The sequence below is a fragment of the Phasianus colchicus genome, chromosome Z (genome assembly GCF_987193195.1).
Source record: "Phasianus colchicus chromosome Z, bPhaCol1.hap1.1, whole genome shotgun sequence".
In the NCBI taxonomy this organism is placed as follows: domain Eukaryota; kingdom Metazoa; phylum Chordata; class Aves; order Galliformes; family Phasianidae; genus Phasianus; species Phasianus colchicus.
In genome coordinates, this window is record NC_143476.1 from 68974851 (window position 1) to 68997515 (window position 22665).

General features: G+C 35.1%; 1 protein-coding gene across 5 annotated transcripts in view; it reads right to left on the bottom strand.

The window, feature by feature from the left end:
• Positions 1-4749: 4749 nt before the first annotated feature.
• Positions 4750-22665, bottom strand: part of AP3B1 (adaptor related protein complex 3 subunit beta 1) — a 158001-nt gene continuing 140085 nt past the window's right edge. For 2 of the 5 annotated variants that reach the window (XM_090132254.1, XM_090132257.1), the window contains exons 26-27: positions 17571-17709; positions 4750-5492 (exon numbers count right to left, since the gene is read on the bottom strand). In XM_090132254.1, the coding sequence (XP_089988380.1) occupies positions 5339-5492; positions 17571-17709 (293 nt within the window). In that variant the 3' untranslated portion in view covers positions 4750-5338. Of the gene's footprint in view, positions 5493-17570; positions 17710-21139; positions 21208-21771; positions 21809-22004; positions 22093-22665 lie in introns of those variants that run through there. The other 3 variants (XM_090132253.1, XR_016462209.1, XM_090132256.1) reach the window with 3 other exon arrangements.

Genomic DNA, 22665 nt, shown 5'->3' on the forward strand with positions numbered 1-22665 from the left:
ACAATTGGTACTATGGAACTGCATGGAGTGCCAGACACTTCCTAGGCTGATCTGGTATGTGCACAAGGTGTGAGGAGGAGCCCCCGTGGCTGAGGCACAGATGAAAATGCAATACAAATGAATGGCAGGAGTCATTAAATACTGCAGAATCAAACTGAAATCCTGTATGTGCACACACCCGTCTGCTCAGGGCCCTTGCTGTGGCTGCATCTTGTTCACATCTTGTGCACCCATGTCTCCATGGTGAGGACAAATCCATGCTCTACACTGACGTTTTGCTTCCAGCTCTGCCTCTTTTCCTGCTTTAGCAGCTCATTTCACAGAACTGGAGTTTATCTCTCAAGCTGTCAGTAGCTCCCCTGGCCATCCAGGTCTTGAAGCCGTGAGGGCATCGGTAGCCTTTGGTGCAGATGCTGTGAGGGGCACCATTTTGGTCAGAAATGATGACAATGGAGAGCTGATGCTGTGGTCTCTGCACCCAGCACTCTATCCTCACCTCTGTGCTCTCTCCATTTCACCAGCCATCTCCTTCCCCCCCCGCCATTTGCTATGGTAAGTGGCTGAGTGGTGTATAAGAGGACATCTTTCCCCACCTTTCCACCACACAACGTCCACCAGCATTTTTGTAGGGCAGGAGGACCTCCACACTTTCGCTCTTTCCTGAAGAAACAAGGTGGTTTGCCATCTTTTTGTGTTGTTAAATCCAAACCTTTCTCTTTCTACAAGGCAGCAAAACCAGGTCTAGGCTGAGCCTGAGATGGGCATGGAGATGCATACATGACTCAAACAGCACACAGTCTACAAGGTGCAGGGTTGCTGTCCCTTGCCCTGTCCCCAGAAAGGGACCTAGAGAGGACGGGTGTCTGAAGATACTTCACTCTTTGGGAAGAGCCAGCAAAACTCATTTGCTGCCTTTCTTTTATACATGCATAATGAAAAAAAAAAAAAAGAAAGGATAGGATAACACCATAAGACATATGTTTGCACACCAGGATGTACACATAGATTTAAATGGATCAGGATTTGGGGCTGCATGGTCAGCTCAGACCTTGCAGAACAGAGGTCAGGTTTACCTTCTGCTTCTGAAGCAAAACCAGTTAGCTGCAAGGATTGGAAAGCACACAGTGATGTTTACCATCTCCTTCTCTTCTGAACAAGTTCACTTGACTGTGCTACATAAAGCACAAGTATACCAGATAAGACAAAAATAACCTTAGCAGAAGAATTGCTTTTCATCAGAGATGTGCACAAAGGCTCCTTTCAGCAATGAAGCCACACTATGCAAACACAGCAAAGCTCAGTGTCTGCATCACAAAACATTTAATACAGCACACAAGTGCTACAAAAACACGCACTTTATGACAAAACAGTTGAAATAGGGGAGAAAGACAAACTGCAGAAGTTGAAGGGAATGCAATCTGATCCTCCTAGGCTTGTTTCAGACACACATTGAGTCAGCTGAGTACTTGGAGGAGTTAAACTTACCTGTACATTGTTTTCCATAGTACTTGTTAGAGCATCTAATTGCTAAGTTAAAATTAATTCAGCCATATAAGCTATTGTATGCAAAACCAGACAGTTCAGTAATTGAATACTTTTTAAAAAGAATTAGTACTAATTATTGTGATGGACCATCACAAAAGAATACGTGCAAAAGGATTTAATCCTATCACAGAATACCACTAATTAGCCTAAAACACAGATCAAGAGGATTTTGAGCCCTTGTGTTTTTCTGTATCCTATCCAATACATATCTGTGTATTCCTTTGCTAATATACATTTCCAATTTTGTTTCACTTTATGCACATGGGTGCACAAGATGTGAACAGTGCTCTTGTGACAACAGATGACGAGAGCTTAAGTACACGTTGTATTTAAAAACAAGGAAAATATGTTAATTCCTTCCTCTAATTTATTGTTTTATTGATATTACAGAGCGCTACCTTGTTCCTGAGTTAGTAGAAAAGATCATCATGAAAGCCCAAATAATCTTTCCTATGTCGTTCATCATTTCAATACCGTATCGTGTCCCTGCTCTAAAAACACTTCTGTTACTTCCAATGTCCTTTCACATGGCATTCTATTTATATCTTCCATCATTTGGCTCCTAGTTCTAGAACCATTTCTATTTCTGCAGTTTTCTCCAGAAATGAATAACCAGAATTAAAGCTGAGTATGCAGGATAGAATCTGTTATCCTTTTATTTGACATCATAAGAGGAAAGTAAAATAAGAGGAAAAACAGGTTATTTTGATGGTCATGAATCAAGCCAATGTTTGTATTCTGCTGCCCATTTACTTACCAGCTTTTCATGTACCACATTCTTTCCAACAGCTTGTTGTTTTAAAATAAAGCACAAGTATAGGAATGGTTCTATTAAAAAAAAAAACCAACAAAACAACAACAATAAAAAACAAAACAAAAACCCCAATTCCCTGAACAACAAAAAAAACAAACAAAAAAGCAACCTCTACACTTCCCCTAAACAAAAAAGACTCCACAGGGTTGTATATGTGTGGATGACTGGAAACAACCATGAGGCAAAGAATCTGTCAGTCTCTCACTATGCAGAAACTTTCTAGTTTGCCCCTGCTCTTACTTAGCGATTTTTCAACCCATAACTAGTTCTAACACAGTAGACAAAACCATAGAGTCTCTCTGAGTTTTAATTACTTTGGGCAGGACTGACTCAATCAGTAAAATCACACATACATTCCTTGGTTTTTGTAATATGTTTCAATTGGTAGGTATTACTAATTTTTTACATTTTGCCTGGTTCTGTTGCAGTGGCCCCTCACCTCCTGGTCCCTATTGTAGCAAAATCCGCCCCCTGTGTCCTGATTTGTGCATGCGGGTATGCTTCAAGGCTGCCTGTGTCCGGGTTCTTGCAGAAGTCAGATGGTTATCAGTGTGCAGCTCCTGAAAAAGCTTGCCCGTAGTTGTAACCAGCCATTGCCTGGTACAAGCAAACTACTCTGAAGTGAATCCCAGCTGGCAATTCAGACTAGCCATCTACTTCACATCCTGATATGCTTAAACATGCCTCTGTAAATGATGAAAAGTAGAAAGGAAAGTGAACAAAAATGACGTGGCAAAAGCAAGGAACTGTTGCTAACTATTACCAACTGAATTATGACTGAGCACAACTTGTGCTGTTGATATTAAGACACGTACAGGTGCTCATGTTTAGGTTTGTGAAGAGTTGAGATTTACTGCACACATATTTTATTGTTTAAGCATCTATTCATGGAGGAAGTTGGAAAGTTGGAAAGCCAGAATAAATCTGCAAACCACACTGTCCATCAGTCTTGATACGGATACCTGTATCAAGAGTTACTGAACCATTCAGGACCAAATCACCAAGTACTGAAAAAAGTGAATTAATACCAAAAACGCCATAAATATCCTCATAAATATCCAATATCATGCACACTTATGGTCTTTACCAGTAAACTGTATAAAGTGCTCTAAAGAGGTAGAAGTCACTCAGCAACTTGTGTGACATACAGCAATAATATATTTTCCTTCAATTTATAGTGTGGTACACTTCCTGTTTTTTTTTTTTTTGTTGTTTTTTGTTTTTTTTTTCCCCTTCCAATCATGGTTGAAAGTTTCACAGTTGAATCTTTTCTTGCAAAGTAGTTCTGCACCTTTCCCACAGCACCCTCTCACTGAGTATCTAGACCAATCTGCATTTTCTATGTGGTGATTTTCTACTGTGAATAATTTTGTGACTGTTTGAGTTATAACTTTTATATCACACTTGAAATTATAATTAAAAAAAAAATCTTACTGCAAAATTAGGACTTTAGAAAATAATATAAATGTTGACTTAAAAATCTCCATTCCTGTTGAGTGCAATAGATTCCTGTTTCTTTGCCTGAGAAATGCCAACATATTTGGGTGTAAAGAAACCTAGAACTATATTTCTAACAGAAGTGCACCTTCAATACCTAGAAAAAAGTCTGTTTAGAACTTGCCAGCAAACTCTGCTACGTGTTAGGGCTACTGTGTGGCTAAACTAAATTCTTGCACAAAATTTTAGAATTTTCCACTATGCAGCAAAGCAACATTTCTGCAAGCAGAACCACAGAAGGACCATGCAAAGGGTCCTGGAGACAGAGCAAAGGTGCAGAGTTATCCAAATCTCTTCTTTGTGTTATGAAAATTTCCGTTGCAGAGCCATGAGTTGCTAGGGAAAGCCATGTTAGAGGTAAGAACTGATATGAAATGACAAAGCTCAGCATCTATCTTTTTGTAAACTATCACATAACCAAAATGTGAAGAGAAAGTCAAAATCACATTCAGGCTATAGTCATGGTTCAGTAGGCAGAAACCAGGGTGCCACCAATGTGGCACAGCCTTTGGACTTCTCAGACGTAGCTCAGCAGCTGTGCTTATGAATTTCTCTTTACCTGAAGCCATGGTTTATGCACAGGTGGGAGATATTCTAACTTAGGTATAATAAAGAATTGACAAAAAGAATCTGAATGATTTACTAAGCTAGGCAACAGTATGTCCCAACAGTTCTTCTCAATCAGTATTTTGTAAGTAGGCCAATTTGAAAATAAGAGTGACATGTTTTGTTTAGTAACAAAAATGTAACTGTGTATCAGAAAATTAAATTGGAGCACAAACACTGTCAACTTTCACAAAAAGTGTTTCCTAGTGCATATATAGCATCCAATCTTGCTAATATTTACTTCAAATTGGCCAGTTGTATATATTACTGATGATCATCACAGGATCTCTAACAAAACAAGAAAGAGGCACTTTCTGCTCAAAGCACTACTTTATTGGCAGCTTAACAGAAATATTTAAGAAAATCACATCAAATGGGAACAATATTCTTACTACGTGAGTTCAGGTGCACAAGGATTTTCAGAAAGCAAACAATTTTCCTGTATTTGTTGTAATGTGTGTGCTTCTCTGAAGTGCACACATAATTGTTGCATATGTTGCTGGAACCGATTTATCTGCTGTTTTTAACACGATTCTTAAGCAGTGTGATTTCCTTTCAACTTCATTATCTAATATTTGTCCACTACAGTGGGGAAAGGGAGGGGGGTGGAAAGAGAGGGAAGTACTCAGATAGAACAAATGGGAAATACATTTAAGAATGCAGATAACTGACAGTAAAATATATGTTCTTTGGTTAGCAAGCAGAAAAAAAGGAGACGACTTGCATACACTAGCATTCTAAAGCAGAAGAATGTCAAGAGTGTATTCTTCCCCCCACTGCCAGATGGAAGGGCTATTATTATAAATGAAAGGCAGCAGTAGTGGATGCCAGGCACTTTTGTTGTGTGCCAGATTCTGAAGTCCAGATGTAAGCAGGTTACCCCTGGGACAGGACAGGCTTCAGCTCCCGCAGCAGAACAGAACCAATCACAGTTTTCTCAGTATTTATGATGAGCTGTGCTGTAGAGCTCTCCTTCAGCTCCACTGTGACTAGCATCAGTGACCCACTGTGCACAGTCTTTGCTGCAAACCTAGAGTGGATGAAAGGAAAAAAAAAAAAAAAGAAAGAAATCACTGTGAACCTTAAGGCTAAAGACTACGAATGCTTTTTCCTGCAACAGTTAAACGAGCTCATGTATTAACAAAATGCCTCCAATTTCATTAGTCAATTTCAGAGGATACACCATAAAACCACAAATTCTACAGAAAATTTCTTCATTATTGTGCAAATATTTTAGTACTTCAGGAAAAAAAAGGGACTGCAAAACTCTAATAATACACATAACAAAATCGACTTAAATCAGATTATTATTATTTAACATTCCAAAACTTCAGCTTTTGTACCGTTCTCAGGAACTATCTTAGTGTGCACAGTTGATCTGAACTCAGTTCTAAGGGGATTTTCATGGGTAAACATCATTTGGTGCCTCAAAGAAAATCCAATGACACTAAATGCAGTATAACACTTCCAAAAGCTACACTGTTGTGTTTGCAGAAAAGCACACCCGCCTGCCACCTCAGGAATTAATTCAGGCTAAATATACTCAAACTCATAAACTTCCAACACCATCCTCTGAAATAATGATAATAGCAAGACACCACATCATTTTGTCTGTGATTGTATTTAATCTCCAGAATATTTATCACAAAAACATAGTCAATATTTATGTATTTTCTAGTCCTACAAAGCAAACAAATATATATATATATATATCCAGATAAATAAAATTTAGGTCTAATGCACCATTACTGAATTCCAAGACACGAGGAAACCTCTAATTACATGGAATTAAAAGCAAAACTAGCCTTTTAAGCACCACAATGGACTGAAAAGCCATTTTAGGCACAATGAACTTCTGTCAATCCTGTTAATTCATTCTGCATGCACAGCGTGGCCCAAGAGACAGGAAGGATGAGGATGGCAGTAGCCTCGTCCTCCGTATCCCACAAGGAGCACACCAGGCTTTTTTTTGTGTGTTTTTTGTTGTTGTTGTTGTAGCTGGTTACTTGACAACAACCAAGTTTCTGCACGTGGGCTTTTGAGAACAAGAAGGAGTGAGGAGCGGGTCTGCGACCCAGCCTGACCCCACTTTGCAGGGCCAATCTCCTCCTGCTGAAGGACACGTGTCTGAACCAGAGCCATCTGCCTCAATTTGCGCAACATCTTCAGCCACAAAAGGACCCAGTTAGCCCTGACAACAGCGCACAATGCAGAAAAATAAAACTGCTAGGCTGACAGCACGCTGTCGGCTATTCAAGAGCAAACCAACTGGTCAGTGTCTCATGTCTGACAATTAGCACGGGCCTCGCAAAGCGCCTGCTCGGGCCCTTAGGGATCTGTTTAATTACCATCAACATAAAGGAGGGAGTTTATCAGGAGATACTCAAAAAACTTCACTCCAGATTTAATTAAAATATTAGCCACTTAAGCAGGAAGCAGGTTCTCTTTAAACGAGAAGTAATTTCTGCCTTTTTTTCTTTTTAAACTAAGCATATCAAAATCTCATAACACATTATACTAATTAAGGAAACACAGGGCACTTCTCTAATGTCACCCATCACAGGTCAATCTATTTCTTTTGTCCGGATTACAGATACATTCAAAGACATCTCCCTATAATAGGAGCTTCTGAAACAACATCGCTACCGTAAAAATTAACTACTTAGCTACTTGTATCGGCGATTTTATCTACCTGCACTGCAGTGTAAAAGATCGCTATTCCTCTTGTTGATTTTGACAGGGGAATAATTACATAAACAACTGTCGTATTAGTCACTTTATTTACTTAAAGGTTGTGTCTGGACAACCCAGAACGGATTATGTCTGAGTATGCACACGCAAGGGTTGGTAGCTGGCACTCCTGCTGCGTTGCATAGCCCCAAGGCCTGATTTTACCCCTTTTATTAAAACCGGAAAGTGATACGAAGGCAGTGTTCTGAGAAAGCTGGGAGAGACCAGAGCACCAGAGATGAGTTTGGTGCCAATATTTTCACGAGTGCATTTGCAAAATCTGATAGGTGATCAATATTACTTTTCCATACCTCTGCAAAGAACACGTCAATAAATGTGAGTTTTCAGGTGGTTTGCAAGGTGTGAAGGGTCTGAAACTTGGATAATTCCACACAAAATGTTAGTGTGCTTAACTAGCATTGGCTAACTTTGTATAAATGGTCAGTGATCTGGAGTCACTTAGTAAAAAAAAGAACAGAACGAGATGACATCTTTTCACCCCCCCCCCCTGAAAAAAAAGGATGTATAGAAGAACCACAACAGAATGGGCTTACTACTGCTTCTGAACTTTGGAAACTGAAATCTGTTCCTTAAAATGGGGAAGAAGTTTCTGAAACCAGTTATAAGAGTTTGATTTGAATCTTGAAACGAACTCAGTTATTAAAGATGAAGCCTGTTGACTTCTGGTTACAATATTTAATCAGTAAAACTGATTTGCTAATTATTTAGATGTTTTAAAAACTCTGTCATTTAACAATTTGGGTAGAATCTGATTTTTAAAGTACATATTATTACATTATATATGCTTACACTTACAGGCCACTTTATGACACGTGTGTTCTGCTCAACTAAATAGTTAGATCAGAAAGCTATTAAAAAGTTTGCAGCAGCAAAAATTAATCACTTTGTATAGCAGGTATTTATTCTTTGTAAGAAGCTGTGGAACAACTTTTATTTTCCAGTGAAGCCAGTAATTATTTTTACTTTATAATAATTTTCAACTTTGTGAAAGTTGATACTGGCTTAAAGATAAATTTTGAATCTAAATATTTTTAAAAAGATATTAACAACAATTAGCCTTCATAGTATGAGTGAAGACTTGGAAATTGCACTGTCAAACATTAAAATCTGACTTGTACACTGGTTGTTAGTGGAGAAAATTTCTCCAAAACAGAAATTGTCATTTGGGCAACTCTTGGAATAAGACATTATAATACCCATGTGGCTCTGTTGCAGCAATCAAAATAGAGGATAGAGCAGTGAACATGAAAAACAAACAAAATGATGAGAAATCCACAAAGTACATAAGAGGAACATTCAGAAAACAGAGCCAAATATTTTCATATGGTTATTTCTGTTACACTGCAGTTATCTGCACATTCTAAGTTTTCCCAAAGATATATATGTTTCTTTAAAAAGAACATTAAATATTTGAGGTTACGTGACATGGCAAAAGAAAGGAGTAGTTCACAGATTTGCAGGAATATGATATCTGTCAGTAGCTACGAAAATGTATCATATTCTAAATGAGCATCAGTAAAACACCGTGTGTTTTTATAAAGTCATTCAGTCTTTCAACAGTTACAAATAAATACATTCCTGGTAGTGAAAATACAATTTTTTTAATGGTTGTCCTATAAGGATATTTTATTTATAATTAGATGGAATTCCTAGTAGAGGAAAAAGAACAGAGAATCAGATTTACAGTGTGACAGCATTTACCAAATGCTAGCTCCACTAAGGACTAGTGGTTATTTTTTTCCTTTATTTATTGAAAGAAGATAGCTGCAATATGCAAGAGAGGCATTTTCTCTTGGAAAGATTATGAAAATTTCAAGCCGACGAATAGAGAGCAACAGAGTAACCCACTCTAAAAATCTAATCTTTAAAATTCAACATTTGAAAAAGTGAATTTACAGCTGGACGCTATCTGGATATTTGTTCACAACAGAGCGGGGTTTGTGACACATAATTCAACAGCACTAAAGCACATGCTCTCTCCTGTCAGGCACTCTTTTTCATCTTTGATTCCTCTATTTAAACTAAATTTTCTTTTTTTTTTTTTTTTTCAGTCTTATTGCTTACCAGAAACAGTGACAATGGCCCATGGAAGCTAAAACTTTTTTTTTTTAATCCTGCACATTAAGCCTTCAATTATTGCCTGCTGAAGCAGACAGAATCCTATTAGTAAGAAAGACGATCACAAGATGCAGTGTTCTGCCCTAGCCGTAGACAAATAATTAGTCCAAAGTTCAGAAACATGTAATCAAGTTATGCAATGAATATGTTCAAAGGAAAAGAAAATACTACTGTGAGTTAGTCTTCAATTTGTATGTGTAAGAATGAACAATTATTATATAGATTCTGATGCATCATACGGACATAAAAAATATTTTCAGTTAGTCCTGATATTTAGCATTTTATCTTGTAATTGACCTACATGTTGTTCTCTGAATATGCAGTAGAACCTGAAAAAAGTATATGGAATAGCATTACTATGAATTAATTCTGACCTGGGAATGCAGTAAGCTTAATGAAACAAAGCAGCAGAAGCATACTCACAAAAAAAGACATCTTTTTCTTAACTTGGTGATTTTAACCTTTCAGAAATAAACTTAACACTGGTTATTAGGTCATACAATTTGATTAATATTTACATTAAAAATTACATAACGATATTTTGGGATACTTTATTTCTTTTCCAGACCAGTTAATGCTGTTCTAACATTTTTCTTAAATTCAATTGTTCAACATATGTAATTCATTACCAAGATGTAACTTATTTTCAATGTTAACTGTTTGGGGGTTTAACTGTAAAATTGTAAAATAAATTACATTCAAATCTGCACCATATTTTTATCATTTAATTTTATTAAATGTATATAATATGTAAATTTTAATAATTTTAATATAAACGTATATAATGTATATATTAAATGTTTATAAATACTTTATAAAAGTATTTTTTTTAGCTATTGCTAAAGATTTTGAGCTTGTCCTCTGTAAACAGTGAGCAGCTCACTACGTTTCTAACGACAGTGCATAAATCCACACAAGTACTCAGAACTTGCTGTCCAGTACACAGCAGTACTCCACATGCTCAAAAGATGTTGCATGATCTTCCATGGTATTTCCTCTGAGTTCAGAAATTTCAGCATTTTTTACTTGGAAGTATATCCTCTCCAAAATTCAAAAAGCTGAAATCTCGAATCACTGTATTTGCTCCTCGCAAACAGAAAACTCTCATCGTTGTCTGACCTGTTTTTTTCTCATCTATTCTGTTCTTTTATTTTTTCTTAAATAGTCAAAAGTTTAATATGATAAATATGTGAATTACATATAGTCCTCTTTTAAAATAAGCTATAAATTTTCACTTGTAAAAATGTAGGTAATTCCAAGAAAATAATTCACCTTACAGAAACACACTAAAATTTCAAACCTGCTCAAAAATCTTTCAAATCAAATATGTTTTCCCATTCATTTAGTTTAAGTATTAAATGTTTTCTACTTAAACAACTGACTCAGAAGGTTCCTGTTTGTTGTTCAAAGAAAATGCTGAACATATTTTTCACTTTACAGCATTCTGATACAAAAGCAGTGCTGTCCTCTAGTGGACAGCAAACAAACTAGGCTAGAACAATCTATTTTGATTAACTTTATATCCAAAGTAACACACTCATATGCTTTCAATATTGAGCTCAAATTTGACTCCTTAAAGTTATTTTTAAATTTTGCAATTCACATATTAGCTCCCTATGTGCAGTAATATATTTAAAATGTCTTCAAATGATATTGTAGAAAGACTTAATCTTTATCAAGTGTTTTGTACCAGTTAATCAAAATCATCATATGTTAGCACACAAAAACTGTATTAGTACATGCAGGGCCATCTTGTTAACAGTGAGGAAATTTCGTGTTTTGGAATACTAGGATTTGATTAAGAAATAAATAGTAGAAACTGTGGAATGAGTACATTCATTTTTAAAAATCCCATTTTTCTATAAAACTAGGAGTAAAAATATTTACCTAGAAGTAGTAAGTAGCCAGAAATCCTTTCACTACAGGCTGAGAAAAGAAAAGTAAATAGCCTAGCTGGATGTCTAACAGGCTCTACATTTTTTTTTTTTTTTCCATCTGGGATTCTACCGTAAACTTAAAAAATATTACAAGTTTACAAATTCTATTCACAAGGAGAGCTGAAATACCTGTGTACAGGGATACACCATTCCATTTAGAATTCTGTCACCTACAGGTAAAAGCTTGCAGAAAAAACTCTTTTGCCTAGGGTGTTTAGCCCCTTAATTAATTCCTACTAAAGAAATTAGGAAGCAAAATCAAAGCTGCAAGTTTATAACAAGTTTATTTACTTTGCCACTCATTACAGCTCTCTTGAAGTGTAGAAAAAGATTATGAGGCCCAACAGCTAAAAAACTATGGAAGCAGAACAGTCCACATAACTGCTTCACAGGGCCTACTGCCAGAGGTACATTTTACATCATCTGAGCTTTGAACAGGCCAACTACTTATTAAGAAATGTGAGAAAACAATTCTGTGTACACACACATCAGAAACGGTCCTTAAAAATGTCTTTCTGGGCTTGTTGGACTTATCTATCAGCCTTAAAGAGAGCATATATTTGGGTCCAAATGGAGTAACTATAAACAATTCACATCTGTTTCTTATTGATTTCTAGATTACTTTTCTCCTTCAATAAAAGGGTAGTCCTTCCTATCTGACACACACACCTGCAGTTGTTAGCTATGGTAGGCTGATGGGGCTTGGGAACTTTCGGAGGACTCTTCCAACTTAGTATAAGCTGGATGATGACATAGACAAAGATTTTCCAAGTGGACTCTTTCAAAGAGAGGTTTGTTCAGTATGTACACACCTACACACATGCACAGTCACGCACTTTTTCTCCCCAAATTAAGTGTTGCTGGATAAAAAGGTGTGGGGATGATAACATTACTAAGCAAGCCATTCTCTGATAATCAAAATTGTCTGTAAACAAAACCCTCTTTCCTTTGAGAATCAGTCTGCCAATATAACCTAAATGGGACATGACAGGTTGCAAAATGATAAAAAGGGGTGAATACAACCAGACTGCCAGACTGATGCATGGGGTAGGGAATAAAGGCTACTGCAGAACAAGTGTTGATCTTTGGATTGATCTACCTTTCTTCCTTTTTTACTTCCTTCCCTCCTTCCTTCTTTTCCTTTTTTTTCTTGCAGTATTTCATGCAAGTTTCAATACTGTGTCTAATTTGCACTTAAGTTCTTCACGTTTTCAATGCACATCCATTGCAGTATGCTTACTGTCATATGATTTCCACAGTATGGTTTTGCTTTAGCTAAAAGAGTGCAAATCTCCAAACTCTAGATGGAAAATATGTAACATCTGTTAATACTTACTTATTCACAAAAGGTTAAAACCACGACCAGCAGAATAAAGGTAAGTTGATAATACCATGCTTATTTTCTAACCTGACAATTTCCTGATACTAATTGTGGATTCCTTTCAAAATACAATAGGAGCACCAGGTTAGACTTTTGTCTCACTGACTGATCAGGCAATGCGCAAGTAAAATCTTCAGGAGTGAAAACTGTAGAAAAGGATGCTCTGCACTGCATCCTTTTGTATTTCAAATGCCATTTCACCGAGGGAAACAATATACTAATGCACAATGCACTCTATCTAGAAAATGCTTCAGAGAGTGAAAGGAGGAGAGGAAAATAGTTCAAGAAGGCCATGTTCTTCATACTATTAAATACTTTTTCTGACAACAATGGAATCACACCAGCATAAGCCTAAGTGTGATTCCAGCTCTGAAAGAGCTTTTCTGGTATACGCTACTCAAACACATGAAAACTTTTCTGCCATAGTCTGGAGATACTGGTCATGTTTTGCATCAGTGTTTCCATTATTTTCTTTCTAAGTCAAAGAACCCCAAGACAGCTTTCCTTCATCCTTAAATAATAGTAGACAGTATTCTGATACTTTCAAGAAGATTGTAAGACCAATCTAATAGTAAGTAAAGTCTGCAGCTCTTCCTTTCATTCTATCACTGTCTGTTGTCTTCTGCTACAATCAAAGTGAAAAAAACCTATCCTGGTGGGAGGTTATGAAGCTGAAAATGAAGGAAGCAGAAAGACACCTGAGGAACTCTTAGAATATTCATCTGAGATGGAATAAGCAACAGATATTGAAGGTAACACTAGGATGTCTCTTGATAAATAAGGCTTGTGTTAGTTAAAAGAAAAAATACTGAAAATCTTGATTTCAGTGAATTTTTGTTTCATCACATTTTGAAATAGAACAGCCTAGAATTTATATTTTATATATATATTTATATACCGTATTTTATACAGTATTATATATATTTACATTTATAAATTATTCACTATATATTTAATTAATTACTTATATATATTTACATTACATATATTTTATATATATTTAATATTTAATATTTATATTATATTTATATATATATATAAGGCAATGAGTATTATTGCCCAACCAGAGATATGACATTGAAGGGCTGGCCCTCAGAAGAATCAGCTTTGAGGGAAAAAATATGCTCAGTTCTGTATCCTCTTATCTTGAAGACAGAAAAATACCTGTCAGACTTTCCATACTGAATACAAACAGCAGACATACTTTAACTTATGTGCATGTGTGGTCATTCAGACTGATTTGATTCCCTGTAGGAAAAAAATACTTCTCTTTCAGTGTCCTTGCTTTGGGCATCTTCAGATTATTTTTAAATCATTTGGTCAGTTTCTGTGTGTTCTCCATCTTTTCAAATCACCCTTCATCTAAATAATTAACAAACAATAGTTCTCAGAAGATGGAAATGACTATATAAGCTTTAAGATTTCTACAACAATCACCATAATCACCTTTGTAAAATATTTTAAGAAGAGTAATGCACACAAATTTTGCTGAAGTTTTCAAATTCCCAGAAAAAATGTATTTCCTGTTCTGAAAAAATCCTCTCTTTAAGTTCATTCCACATTTTTGTCCTTAATAGAAATCTTAATATTGAAACAATATTTCCTCTTGAGACCAAAGCTAGAGAGGACAATGCATATAATAGTCAAATCCTGTGAAGATTGTGAGATTGCACCATATGTAGCTTTCTAAGACCCAGTGACCTATTAGCTCATATGAACTCACTTCAGATGCAGGTTACCATACTTAGGCAAGTAAAATGGTGCAACAAGTTTATTTTGCAAAAATGCGAATACAAATCTACAGATTCATGTTCTGATATTAATTGATTATTATCTAGGAATTTTTGCAGCTATAACTTTAAATACGTGGAACAGGTCAGAAAATACAGTCTAAAATACAATCAACTATATTATCTGGCATTTTGACCTACATTCAGTAATAGCTAAATTATTACTTTCTTGTAATGATGAAAATTCAATAGTCATAGGGTAAAGAGAGCAAAAAAAGCATGTTAGAAAGTGTTGCTACACTGTTATATGTATTCACATATAGCCAATGTTTGACAGGTTTACATTTACTTCATTTTTCATTGGTGAGTGCATGCTATTCTCTTGGTATTTGTTGCAAGTATTTATTTTCAAATCTTCACTATAGTTGCCTTAGTGATTTTGGTGCAAAAATGCAATACTAAATAGGGCTATAAATTTAAAGAGAAGTAATTCGGTCTCATCAACATGACAACATCTTTGTCATGAGTGCAAATATGCTCAGACAGAAAAAACCCCAAGAAATACGCACCTGTTCCTGCTCATTAGATTAGGCCTGTATTAAACTATACTACTACATTTTGAATGAATATATTTCATTACCAGTCAATATACATTTCTTGTCATTAGCAGTCATTAAGTAATAATAATAAAGTTGGGAATGACCAACTGAGAGGTTAATGCACTTCAGGCTGCACAGCGCAGGACAGCAGTGTCAGGTTAAAAATGGTACTGTTTTTGCTGCATAAAGGGATATGTACTAAGCATTTCCAAGAGATGAACACAACTACTTCTCACAGAATAGCACAGTGAGACGAAAGAAGTTGTTGTATACAGTTTTTTCTTCCAAAATACTACTTGCAATCAAACAAACAGGACAATGGCAATACTATCAGAGAAGAAGAAAAAAAAATAATGATATTTTTATCATATTCATTACTGGTTTGTCAAGGTAAAGGTGACTTTATTTTACCACCTTCAAATGCTGTATGTGTTATAAAAACAAGTCACACCATACTTCTTACATCTATGATATTTTGCAAGAATGGATTCTGATTTTGTTAACTATAATGACAGAGTTGATTTAACATCTCTATATATTTATATATTTCTTTTATATATTCATATGTTTAAATATTTTAGTGGTTTCTTTTAGAGATTTGAGAGTATTCATTAATGATGAATCATAATATCTAAGAATAATAATAGATATTCATTTATCTAAGTCTGGGATTCATTAATGATAACACAGCAGTCTTTAATAGATGAACAGGTTAATCACTGTATTAATTAGTTATTGTTCTCATTTCTGTAGTTGCAACTGTTACTACATAGTATTTGTGAACTTTGCTTACAGTTAAACAAATGAAGGACTGTTTTCTAAACACCCATCACTTCTGGGAACTTCTGGCAAGTGTTAAGTTGTTATAAAAATGTCTTTTCTCTTTGCTGGACATTATAAATGCTAACTAGTCTCTAACTTCTGCTATAGTCTGAATATATTCTGTTCCAAATGAAAAGAACACTTCAGCAAACACTCCAAATTTTAGGATGCTTTGAAGTGTTCCGTATACCTAAAAGAACACATTTTCAACCACTGTCTCTGAAGGAGTGCATCCAACAGCAAGTAAATCTTCAATTCAGTTACTGGCTCTCATAGTGGAAAACTCCTTCCTTTCTACAAAAAGCCAGAGAAAGCAAGAACAAATTAGAAACTTCTCTTCAATTAGGCAACTCGTGGCTGAGTTAGGTATTAAGCTATTATTTTAGGTAGTCTTTTTGAGACTCGGTCACAAAACAATCCATCCTTCTGCACAAAGTGTCATGTGATGGATAGGGTAAAGATGGAGAACACCTGTATACCACAGACACTTTAGTCTCTCTTGATTGACACTCTCACCTAGTCTTTGAATTGATATTGAGAATGCAGACTGCATAGATCCCTGAGGGATGCAACAAATGAGGACACTTTCACGGAGGAGCAGGTGTCAATAGTGACAATCATTTCAGTGCAATTGCACTAGCTGTACCATGTTTTTATGGTGAAACAGAATTTTATCATTGACCGTATCAAATGCATAGGAAAATCCAGCTGGGTTAATGTTAATGCAATGCAATATAAATGCTCAGTGATGCAAAAAAGACTAAATTCAAAGAAGAGAAATATCAGCTAATTTGAGCTGCGTAGGCTACATAAACATTCCAAACAGTCATCTAAGCCAGCAAAATCTCAAACAAAAGGATTGTTCTTTACCTTAAGAGGAGATATGTTGCTTTTACTTAAACAGAAAAATTCAGGAGGCTAAGGTAACAGCTTCCAGTGATGTCTTGCTGTTATTATTTCTGTCTACTCAGTTTTCCATACATAGCAATTTTCTTGTTTGCTCTTGTCACAGGTGACAAGCCATACAGATTCACTGGACTAAATATTTTCAGTCAATCACATTACAAGCTATGATTAACAAATAGCCATATTGATTCGACTTACATTCTGTACCACTGCTTTTTGATAAAATGGACTGAACTGGAATTAGATAGAGCCATTGACTTTCTTGGCTGATGAAAATTATGTTTTTCCTTGCACATATACAGGAAGGAGAAGAAAATGTTCAATGTATGTTCAACCTGTACTTTAAATCATCTTCATCTAATTAAAAATAAAATAATCATGTAGTTTATGTTGTTAGATATCACATAGATATCTAACATGATAGATATTATGTTAGGTAAAAAAAATAATGTGGAAGAAAATCAAGCTTCTTCTCTCAGATGATACATCCAGATATAACGAGATAAGCCTACTTTTGGAAACAGAAACAAAAGTAAGAAAAACATGTAGACAATACTGAAAGCATTGTGCTTTGAAAAGGCTATCTTTTCTCTTTGAAACAAAATGAAGAAACAGACAATTTTACCTAGCTGTGTTCAGTCACAAGTCTAGATATTTAATATGCCATATACATTCAAATAGAGAGTTGACAACTATTCAAGTTAACATCTGGTTAGGATCCTATGTCACAGCCCAAGTTGCACACAATATTTGTTAAAAGTGCAGACAATAAAATTTTCCCTAATATTAGAAAATGTTGAATTTTGAACCAATGGAAATTCATAATAAAAATATAATCTTACTGCAAATGACATATATTCTTACCTGTGTATTTTATCTTGACCAGAAGGGACTACACCCAGGTTTGCTGCCTTCATGAGTCTCTCAATTATTACACGACCAGTAGAGTTCTGTGGAGCAACATTTATGGTAGCAGATGTCTCATTCATTCCTGTCAGCATCCCTGAAACATTACATATTTCATTATGAATACTTTAAGATTTGTTTGCTTACCACGCATAAAACCAAAGCAAGATTTCTAAACAAACAAAAACATGCATTAAAAGTTAAATAATATGTTGAGAAAGTAATTTTATTTGAAATTACATAACTACCTCAGTTTAATGTATTATTTGACAGGCCATATTACTAGAAAAAAAAATTATTAGAAACATGACAATCATATGTGTTTACTAATGCAACTGTGAAATCAGGATGGTTCTTTTTCTCAAAAAACATAACGTAGAAGAAGAATGTAAACACATTAGTGAAATATTAGGAAAGACTGTTTTAGAAGAGTCTTAGAAACTCTTATGCAAGGCCATATATAAAGACATCTTCTAATCTTTCAATCAATCATAAAATCATCATACATAATTATAACTTAATATCATGTTGCAAAAAATAAGCCTGAAGTTTAGACGGTAATCACCAGAACAATTTAGTTCATGAAGGTAAAGTCATCATGTTAGAAACTGGGAAACTCAGTTAGCACCTCTCTCTTTTCACAATAAACTTTTTGATTAAAATAATTTTAATATTACTATAAATGAAACAGAAGTATCAAGATTCCATGAAGGCATATGACAAAAAAAAAAAAGTAAAGAAAGAAGTGTTGTTTAGAATCATTTTAACAACAACAACAAAAATGCAACATTTTCTCCCCTATTAATATTCATTGGTTATAAGAATAATTTGTGGGATGCTTATGTTGATTAAAATCCAACAAGAACTACACTGTAGCAATGTGTGTGTATTTTTATATTATGTTCAGAAGCTGAAAACACAAACAATAGAACACAGTGCTTTTGGAAGAACTATCACATATCTGTAATCAACAGTAACATTAATAATAGAAACAATGCAAAACTCTCAAAAGCCTAACATTGTAGGCTTTTGGGCTGTACACACAGTTCAAACCCATAGCAAATGGCACAAAGTGCTGAGTATAGCAATTAAAAAAAAAACCCAACATTTTAATGCACTAGAATGAGCATTAGCTGCTGTTACAATATAAGAAGTATCAAAGTAAAAATTGAACAGCTTATGAGTAAATAATGGGATATTTTTGAATGTGATCTGCACTTGAAGGGAACAAAAATAAGCATGCAACTTCTATAAAAATCAGCTTTATCTTGGGAATGGTACATTCCGTTTCAAGTTGTTTAACTTCACTATTAGGGAAAAGCTTTAAAAAATACATACGCAGACTAGAACAGCTTTTAAGCAGAGCACGGGGACTGACATAACACTGCTGAGAGATGTGTGTACTCATTTAGGATTTAAACCTTCTCCATTAAGCTCTATTGAAGAGCAAATGCTGAATAAATGAATGCAACTATGTTTATGTTAAAAGCCTGTTTCCCGCAGCATGTAATTAAAGGAAATGTTGTACAAAGCCAGTACTTTTGTCAACCTCCTGTAAATGGAAAGATGGATAGCACTCAGAGAAGTGAATGCATTGCTTCATATTTAACCTTAACACTCTTGTCATTAATGGTTTGTCTAACTTGTTCTATAAAAGACAAGGTACTGCTCCATTGAAGTAAAATTAAAAAAATCAACTAAACCATGCTTTTCAGAACAGAAGATTCATTATCGTCGACTAATGTATTGGCATAAAGCAAAGTAACATCCTATCAAGTAAGGCACACATTCAATCTGCCTTTCCACCCCCCTTTATTTTTAACTCATGCTGTTTTATTGTTATAGGCAATTTGTACCACTCAGCATGACAGTGTAAACTGAATCAAGATTAATTTACATGCAAAAGAACACTTAGGAGAGCAGCATGGTAAGCAAATGTATTGTCTCGATTGCTGAGGTGGAAAAGAACCTGGAAAGAAAAAAGGGTGCTCTAATTAAGGGGCATCAAATATGATTGCTTGTGGTAGTCAAGGACCAGAATGTCCAACCACTTAAAGAATTAGCATCTTGCTTTTTAGGAAGATAAGCTGGATGCGTAAATTTTAATAAAATTATGAAAACAATTTGTTTACTCAACCAAGTTTCTTTTTTTTTTTTTTCCCCCTTAGAGTACATACACTTTTACACTTCCTGAAAACAATTATTTTAAAACATGTCAGTAAATAGCGTGGGTGGAAATCCTTATACTTGAAATAGTTTTAGTTGGCTATTTTGAAATGATATTTCATTGTCATAAAAATTCAAACCAATCCCGAAATTTAACAATTACATACTACATTTAATACTGCTTGAAACATTAGAATCTAAGAAAACTCTAGTTAGAGAGCAGCAACTGATCTGGTTTAGCTAACTGATAAATTGAAATAACTACACATTTTTAATGGTAAAAGGAAATAAAATTGGAAAAATTATACTGGCAGAGAACAAGGTATGTTTGCTACCAGATTAGTCCTATTCTGAATCAAGCCCTTGAGGATTTTTTCTATTGATATTTACAAAAGCAGATTGGTAAAAATTTGGATACAGAGATCCCAGCAGTACATGCCTGACTTCTACCGAATTCCCACTAAACAAGCCCAGCTTTTCTGGAGGACGTGGTGCGGTAGGATATGAAATCCTCAGGCCTGAAGTAAAAATATTTAACCAGAGGGGTAAAAAGTATTTTAAATACTATTTTTACCCACTGCTTCTGAACTGTCAAAACATGAACGTTAGCTCAGCAGCAGCTCTGGGGCATTACCTCACAGGAGGATCCGCCAGTTCAGGAGGAGAGGAAAGGCAACGTGGTGTAAGCAAGGCTAAGCACACCATGCACAGCATGTGCACAAATACTGCTTTCGAGGTTTGCTGCTGCCACTAGATAGCCTTCACAGCTATGAATATTCAATAACCTGTCCATTTCCCTCTCCTTATGCCATCAGGGATAAAATGAAAAAAACACAGATGTAACAGACAATGCAAAACAGCACAGTGTAATTGAGTAAAGATATGAAGCAATGAATTGTCTTCTGTGTTTCAGTACAGTGCTGGGTATTTCTCTTTAGCATTCTGATTAGATTATACACACAATTTTGATGTAAAAATCCTTAAAACCTGTGCATTCTCTCATTCTCCCCCAGTACAGTCTTGTGTTTCTAATACTCTCCTCGTTCCTTTACTGTTTTTTTCCCTATTTGTTTTGGTTGCAAATAAAATCAGGCATTTCCTATTATGAGGCTTGAAGCATCTCATGTCCAAAAAGACAATAAGTAAATAAATAAACAAACAAATAAATGAAAGCATGATAAGCAAAAAACAAGTTCATAAATCGGATTTATTTGGAGAATATAGACACATGGAAGTTAAACGCAAAATAGAATAATACATACTAACTTCTAAACTGCCCTGCATTTATTACTGCAATTCAGATTTTTCATTTAGCAAGAGCACACAGTAATTCCCTTCAAATACTAGCTGGTCCTAGATACCTGTAATACTTAGGTAAAATTTGGAATGGAGACCTCTATTACTAGGAATATTCTGAAGCAGCTGATATCTGTAACAAAAAGAAAAAAATAAAAATAAAAGCAACTGCAAGGGTTTTTAAACCTGTGGTAAATTTGCCAGCATCAAGTCCTGCATCAAAGAATGAATTCAGGGAGACAGAGAGAGCAATACAGAAATGCCAAGAGACCTTCATGGATTTACAAATACTTCATATAAACAAATTTTCAAATAGCTTTATTCAGAGTAGCCTTTCTGCTCTATTAAACATAGCAAACAGCTGCCAGATTTATTCAGACAAATAATCAACAACCATAGAAGTAAAATGGCAGAAGAAAAAGGAATTTTGGCAACAACTCCACAGAGGAACACAGCTATTCTCCAAGTACCCTTCTTCTATGTGCTCGTGGTTCTGTATGGCCAGTCAGGAGGAAAAAAAGCCCTCAGTCACAGCAAAATGTACAAAAACTCTATCCAAGTATCTCAAAGCAAGCAAATTTAAAAACATGGGGAAAGGACCACAGTAACCTGCTTTTCTTTCCCTACAATCGCAACTACAAATTTTAGAAGGGAACAGTTTAAAATAAATGTGCTACAGCCTCATTCAATCACTCACCTTGGGTTGCTGAGCAGGTATAAAGCAGAGAGGCAGGCTTTAGCAAGCAAAGGGTAAGAACAGCAGATAAGTATAAATGGGTTAAGAAAACAAAGCACAACCCAAACTTTTCATTGCAACAGTAAGCTTAACTGAAAATAATCTAGGCAATATTTAAAATACTTTCTTAATCATTCAAAAAATACGAATACAAGAAATGCTCTAAAGCAATAATTATTAATACACGGGCTTACTCATTGGTGTTCTCGACTGCTTGATGGATACACTGAGTTTCTGAGCCTTACACAGCAACGAGACAGGATCCCACGGGTATATTCTTATCTCAATGTAGAAAGATTTACACATGTAAATCCCATACACTGACACAGATGAATGAGTAAACACTGTTGCATTTGAATGCATCCAAAATGCAATTATTTATATTTTAAAATGTCCAGGAACTACATTCAACTTAAAAGTAGTAGTATGGAATGTTCCGTTTAACTCCCACTCTCCTACCTAACTAGTGTTTTCTGATTATTTTGTATAACATAATTTGAGTTATAATTGAGCTCTCATGGAGGTTTCTGTTTGAACTAAGAGAAAAAACTTATTCTTTAAAGATACAAACATTAAAAGAATTCCTGCTCAAGTATATATGAAGACAAGAATACTGTTTCTATATGAAGTGCTTAAAGGAAAAATATGAAAATTTCAAGTAATTGAAGAACAAATACAACAATGTTATTTAAGAGCAGCTTTGGAAAAAAGACTAGTAAATACAGATAAGAGTATCAATATGTATTTGATTAACTTCTGGAAGTTCCAACTTTTTTCTTTTCTGCAAGCAGGAAACAATATATTTCATCACAGAAGACAAAACTCTAAGCCAAAAGACTGTTTCAGGGTGAAGGG